The sequence below is a fragment of the Lampetra planeri genome, chromosome 69, assembly GCF_965212315.1.
Source record: "Lampetra planeri chromosome 69, kcLamPlan1.2.h2, whole genome shotgun sequence".
Taxonomy (NCBI): Eukaryota; Metazoa; Chordata; class Hyperoartia; order Petromyzontiformes; family Petromyzontidae; genus Lampetra; species Lampetra planeri.
The window spans coordinates 3,779,643-3,786,486 of record NC_136174.1 but is presented as its reverse complement, the minus strand read 5'-3'; the positions used below and the strand labels follow the sequence as shown (position 1 = coordinate 3,786,486).

At 52.9% G+C, this 6,844-nt stretch overlaps 1 protein-coding gene across 1 annotated transcript; it reads left to right on the top strand.

Moving 5' to 3' along the window:
- The first annotated feature begins 229 nt into the window (after nt 1-229).
- Nucleotides 230-2,579, top strand: LOC144737405 (dual specificity tyrosine-phosphorylation-regulated kinase 2-like). Its single transcript, XM_078620084.1, has 3 exons — nt 230-322; nt 798-934; nt 2,432-2,579. Exons 1-3 carry the CDS (start codon nt 233-235, stop codon nt 2,577-2,579), a joined length of 375 nt encoding a protein of 124 aa, XP_078476210.1. The 5' UTR covers nt 230-232.
- Nucleotides 2,580-6,844: the final 4,265 nt, after the last annotated feature.

Genomic DNA, 6,844 nt, shown 5'->3' with positions numbered 1-6,844 from the left:
AAGCAGCCATCCTCAGGTGAAGAACAGGTCTGTCGGAAAGACGCTGTCTTTTTATTATTTTATTATTTCCCTTCTACGTGACTTTACCGAAAGAACCAAGAAGATGAATCCCTGCAGTCACGAAAGCTTTAAATCGAAATCACTTACAGTTATTGTTTTTCTCATGTCCGCAGAAATCCTGGGTCTTATTGGCCCTCAACTAACTCGCCGAGAGAAGGTAGAACTTGCCGCCATGAAAGACATCTGGTACTATACGTTCCACAACGATTCCCGGGGCACCAATAACTATGGCTACGACGACGAAGAGCATAATTACATTCTGGTGAGACTCACAACAAAACACCTAATTGGGGTGGTCACATAACCCAGCAGTAGCAGGGTTCGTGGTTTCTTGTTATTACACCTGAAGTAGCAACCAGGGCAGCTGCCCTGATTGCTACTTCAGGCCTCATTATCATCTTCATCATGCACAGCATCATCACACGCAGTATCTTGACACAGTATAATCACTCACTGCGTGATGACGTGCAGTGTCCTTGCACACAGCATTATCAGACACAGTATGGTCTTCCAACCAAGCATGAAAATTCCCAGCATGACAGAGCTCTCTCTCCTACCAACACACACACACAATGAAAATGTATCATGCTTCAGTTCGTCACAACTGTGAATCAAGTTATTAAATTGTACCCGCAACATTCCTGTCCAACCGAGCACTGAATTAACAGGGGGGGTGAATGAGTGTTGATGATGGAGTTGGTGCCCTCACCTCTGACCTCTGTTTTATTGTCGCTCAGGACCCACATGTGCACCTCAACTACCGTTATGAGGTGCTCAAGACAATTGTGGTGGGAGATCAAGGCCAGGTCATCGAGTGTCGTGACCACAAGACAAATAACATCGTGGTCGTGAAGATGTTGGTCACACCCTTAAGGTAAGACTCCACAGAGGCACCGCAATGAGGCCATGTGGAAGTGAAACTCGTGCCTCACAGCGAGAAGTGGGCCTGGGTTCGACTCCTGAATTGGGCGCCCTCCCGTGTAGAATTAGTATGTTCGCCATCTCTTCTGCATTGGTTCCCTCCACGTTCTCCAGTTTCTCATGGCTAGATTTTAACTCCCTCGCCTGGTATGCAGGAGGTCGTGGATTTCAATGACACCTATATATTTGTAGTGATCTCCCCGTGGCAGCATGGATTTTCTTCGGGTCCTCCAGTTTTTTACTCTACATTTAGAAACATGCGTTTAGAGTATTTGGCTGCTATAACGTGATAAGCCACTTGGTGAAGCTATCATCTATGGCCATGTCGCCTCTAGAAAATAGCTATATAGGTCAGTGGGCCTTACCTAGTAAAATTTAAAATAGTTTTGTTTAATGGTTTCAGTTTCTTCCTCAAGCTTAAAAAACACATACAGTGTAACTGGTATTGGACCAAACATCCCAATACTGAAAAATCACCTCCACATGACTCAACTACTGTGATTATAAATAACATTGGCGCCAACTGTGCAACTACTGCAGACTCTGTCAGTGAAACATAGCGCCTTCCTGAGTTGTGCTCGCCTTGCAATATGAGACCCACATTCAGAGCCATGGCTCAGCTCTAGCTCTGCCTCGAACTCTCAGTCTTAGGCTCTGGCTTGAGTCACTTGGCTGCTATTAAATATGCTTGAGCAGCTCAGCCATAGCTCGGCACAGGCTCAGCTCCTACAAAATCCTGAGCATTCCTTGGACCACGCTCGGAGCTGGCTCAAGTTAATCACAGTCACACATCAGGGAATTACTCTATTCAGGCAGCACCCCAAACCCCCTTTGCTCCCTAGCTAATTTTATCCTCTTCCCAAACCTTTCTGGAACTGTCCATGGTTCTCTACCACCAATCCCTCTTAATTTGTTCAGTCTCTGCCAATTTAATCCCCTTATTTGCATTAAGTTTCCTCTGACGACCAATCTTTGCAGCGGCTTTTGGCTAGCCTTTGAACAAAGAGGGTCACTGCATCTCACGCTTTCAGATGCACTTATGTGGCCGTCTGGAACGCTCTTCCTTCCGATATTAGAAAGTCACTGAAACTATGTACTTTTAAATCTAAATTGAAAACAAATTTCTTTAGAACTGCTGTTCGTCTTAAGTTTGTTGTCCTTCCCACGCATCTCCGATTACCATGGTTGGCTATGTACAGTGCAAATGAAGTTCAGCATACATATGTACAATCCTATTTGAATGGCTCTCTACCTTCAAATCCGATTGTGTGCCATATGTCGGTCACTTTTCCCGTGATAGCTCCTCGGTAATGAAAGTGGAGCACTTCAAACTCACAAAGCCGTTAGACCCAGTGAATGTATATGTATTTATTTATTTCCGAATAGGCGTTACTTCGGGGCATCCTTTACACAAGTCTAAGTGATTAACTTGTGGACTTCCTCTGTGCAGCTCCACGGATGAAATATTGGAGATGGGGCTCAAGAGGGCTATGGAACGTCAACGCAAGGACTATAACCAGGACTCCAATGTCGTCAAAGTCCTGGATGATTTCACTTTCAGAGGGCACTACTGCATCGTGCTGGAGCGGTTGAAGTAGGTACCACATGTTCCTCCATAGCGTGGTTACTTTTGACACTTGTGCCATCGACACATTGTAATACCGTGGCGCTGCCCTGTGTCTGCGAGGCTCAACCAGGACACACACGTGGTTGCACTGGAGGGCCCTCCTCTTTTCTCTATCAACCCTTCCCCTGTTCACCTAGCCACACCCCATTCCATCAGCAGGATTGTGACAGCGCAGTGGTGACGCTCATGCCTTTCGGCGAGAAGGGCCTTGGTTCGATTCTCAACTCGGGTGCTTTTCTGTGTTTAGTTTGTGTCTCCCCCCCTGTTCTGGATAATATGAGTAAGGGAGCGGTAGTGTAACAATTAGCACGCTGCACTAGAAACCGAGTGACCCAGGTTCAATTTCCACTCACGGCCAACACCAGTGACAATTATCTGAACCGGTCCTGGGCCTTCCCTAGGTCTCAGCCTCAAATAAGTAGGGATGTGCAAGATGCACGCACCCTCCTCCCATTCCCCAGCTAAGATCAGGTCTACCCCAATCACTATCACTACCCCTATCACTTACCCTTTCTGCTAGGACCAGGCTGTCTCCAACAACTATCAATATCATTATCTCTATCACTACCCCTACAGCTACAAGCAGGCGTACCACAACCCCTCCTTAACCTGTCGCATGTTGTCCTGTCACCATAACCACACCACCACTTTTTACAACCCCACTCTTTATCTAAACCACAATCATGGCATGTACAATTTTTACAAATGCTGGAATAAGGTGCAATATAAATCGATATAATATACAAAATATAAGTGGGCAGATGTGCCATCTGATTTGGTTTATCAGCAAATAGACCTAAACCCAAACAGGATTAATGATGAATAATAATATCGGTCATGAACGTGCATGGACAATAGTATTATTGTCCTTATCAGAATGAGCATAGCATTGCAGGATGGTACTGATGCTACAAACGTCGTTGTTGTTGCTGCTGCCGCTGCCTCTCTCACAGGGAGAGTCTCCAGCAAGTGATTAAAGAAGCAGGGCTCCGGGGCTTGGACATGGCGTTAATTAAAGCATATGTAGTGGTGGTATTGACGTGCGCCGACTGTGACAGTGATGGATCACGGGGCGGCGCGGGGTGCGGGGTTGGGCACGCGTTGTGGGCGTGGTGTGGACGCGCGCGCCGGGAGTGACAGATGACGAGGCGGCGCGGAGTGGGTGGTGAGGCACGATGAGATGTGGGAAAAGAGGATCGTAGCCAGCACCCGGCGATTGGTCGAATAAGTGGGTGCTCGCAGCGACGTCCGCAGGTGGGGTATAAAGGGGGACGCGCGAGAGCACTCGGGGAGAGTTACCCAGTTGAAGACCCGAAGACGGAGCTGAAGACCTAGTGAAGCCGAGTAGCTCAGTGGCGTTAGTCGCCGAGTAGCTAAGTGGATGTTAGTCATCCGAGTAGCTCAGTGGCGTTAGTCGCCGAGTAGCTAAGTGGATGTTGGTCATCCGAGTAGCTAAGTGGGCGTTAGTCGCCAAGTAGCTAAGTGGGTGGTTGTCACCCAAGTACTAAGTGGATGTTGGTCATCCGAGTAGCTCAGTGGCGTTAGTCGCCAAGTAGCTAAGAGGATGTTGGTCATCCGAGTAGCTCAGTGGGCGTTAGTCGCCAAGTAGCTAAGTGGGTGTTTGTCACCCGAGTACTAAGTGGATGTTGGTCATCCGAGTAACTCAGTGGGCGTTAGTCGCCAAGTAGCTAAGTGGGTGTTTGTCACCCGAGATACAAAGTAGGTGTTAGTCACCTGTAACCAAGTTTGATAAAATAAAGAGTGTGTTACCCGTGAAGTCGTCTCCCGTGGAGTTACTACATTACAACTGGCGTCAGAAGTAAACCTGTCTTCAAGAAGTATGGACACAAGGAAGACTACCCGTACCCACGAGCGAGGTCGGGATGACGACTGCGTACCGGGGACACCGACCTCGGGAGTAGAGGACGAGGAGTTGCCGCCGATGCAGCACTTCGCGGTGATGGCCGACGCTCCGCTTGCCTCCGACACCGGCCTCCAGGACGCGCACGCCCGCTTGGCGGAGTTGCTACTCGCCGCCGCCGCTGTCTTGGCCGACATCTCCGTTCCGGCGAGCGGAAAAAACGGCTGCGGGGGTCGTGGAGGAAGCGACGGTGGAGGATTCCCGCCAAAGGGCGCTTCGCGCCAAAAGCCTGGAAGTTGCCGCCGTTTTTGGGGGGCCGCCACCGATTGGCGGGAAAGACGGACGCCACGTGGCCGGACACCTCCGCGCAGCGCAGCCCACGTCATCGGCGCGCGCCGGAGCCCTCCATTTTGCGCCTGACAACCGAGCCGACATTTTACACAACTCCAGCGGAGCGCGGGAAAATCTCTCCGACGTCGACGACGATCGGGTCCTCCAGCAAAGATTGCCCGCGCTGTCGGCGTTCAAGGCGGATGGGGGCGACTGGGGAGCCTTCCAACGAAGGTTCCTCGCTCATCAGGAGATGTCGGGGTGGTCCGACACCACTGCCCTGCGTGCGTTGCCAGCGATGCTTGACGACGACGCGCTTGCAGCCTTCACATCTGCTGCAAGGTCGTCCCGCTCTACGCTCCAGGCCGCACTACACCTGATGGCGAAGGTGTTCGGGCCGCCCTCCACGTGCCGCCACCAGTTCTACGATCGGCGGAAGGTGGCTGGGGAAACGACGCTAGCCTACCGCACGGCACTGCTCGCCTTGGCGGACGCGGCTTTTCCCCGCATGGATAAGGAGGGGAAGGACGCCATGGTGACGGAGCAGCTGCTGGTGTTGGCCCACGAGTTGGGGGTCCCCATCAACGTGGCAGACGAGATGGAGATCTGCTCCCTGGCGATCGCCACGAGCATTCACGCGTACGAGGTCCTCAAACGCAAGCCGGGGGTCGTCTGCAAATGGCCGGGGAATGCGGCACTGGCCGCCACGATCGCCGAACCTCAGCCAGCTGCGGTGCAGGAGCGGGCCTTCGCTGCACCGTGTCCGGGGGAGTGGAGAACGGGAGGTCGTTCGCCCACACGTTCGCCCCGCAAGCTGGAGCAACCGAAACCTACGACGTCCGTCGTCTGCTACAACTGCGGCCTTCGGGGTCACGTCGCAGCCGGGTGCCGGGCCCCGCGTCCGCGCACCGCAGGACCACGTCGGGACGACGACCAGGGCCACAAGTCATCCCAACAAAACCCGGCAAGTCGCGGCACCTCACACGTTCGGTCCACAAACACGGCACATTCGGGTCGCCGCTTCGCGGTGGGGGGTTCGCGGCTGGGTGCCGGGGGTTCAATTCGGCGGGGGGGGTCCGTACGCGGCCCGCAAGCAGTCGAGTGGTCCGAATTGGCCCACAGGATCGTGGCTGCGTCAGCCGGGTCGTCCGTGGTAACGGGGTTCATTGACGGGGTTGAGGTCCGGGTGCTTGTTGACACGGGTGCGTCGGCCACCATCATCTCGGACCTTATTTATAACATCCTTCCCGTCCAAAGTAGACCCCTTCTGCCGGTAGACGTGCCATTTTATGCGGCGAATGGGGGATCCCTGGGGATCATCGGCCAGATTCGGGCGACTATTTGCATTGGGGACATTAAATTAGCGGGCCCTATTTTTGTATCATCATCGCTGGCCGTTCCCTGTTTGCTAGGTACGGACTTTTTGTCAAAAATGCCCATCAAAATTCTTATTGATCAGGCCTGCATAGAGCTTCCGTCAGGTCGGCGGGTTGCCTTCTTGTCGAGCCCTATCAAAGTGCGCACGGTTTGTGCGACGGTGCAGGCGCTGGCGACTCACACTGTACGGGTACCCCCGGGATCGCAAATGTTAGTACCCCTTCGGTTCAGGAAGCCACTCGAGGTGGGTGCGGAGGCACAGGGGGTGCTGTTGGGGCCGTCAAACAGAGCCAGTAAGGGCCTCGACTTAGCGGTTGCTCAAACCATGGTGAGAGGGGACAGTGAGCCGTTCGTAATGGTCCTGAATACGGGGTCGCGGCCGGCCGTAATTGCGCAGGGAACGGTGCTGGCTCACGCCGCGCCGCTGCCCGTTGAGGAACGGCTCGTGGCTCAAGCAGATTTTACTGTCGAGTCGCATCCTCAAAGTGATGAGGGGACTGAGTGGTTGGACTCGCTGTGTGCGGGTTCTGCTAACTTGTCCGGGGTGCAATTGGGAGCATTGAGGGGTTTGCTCATCGAGTTTGCTGACGTGTTCAGCAAACATAAGTACGATATCGGCTGCACTGACCTGTTGCGCCACCACATAGCTACAGGGGACGCGGCCCCTA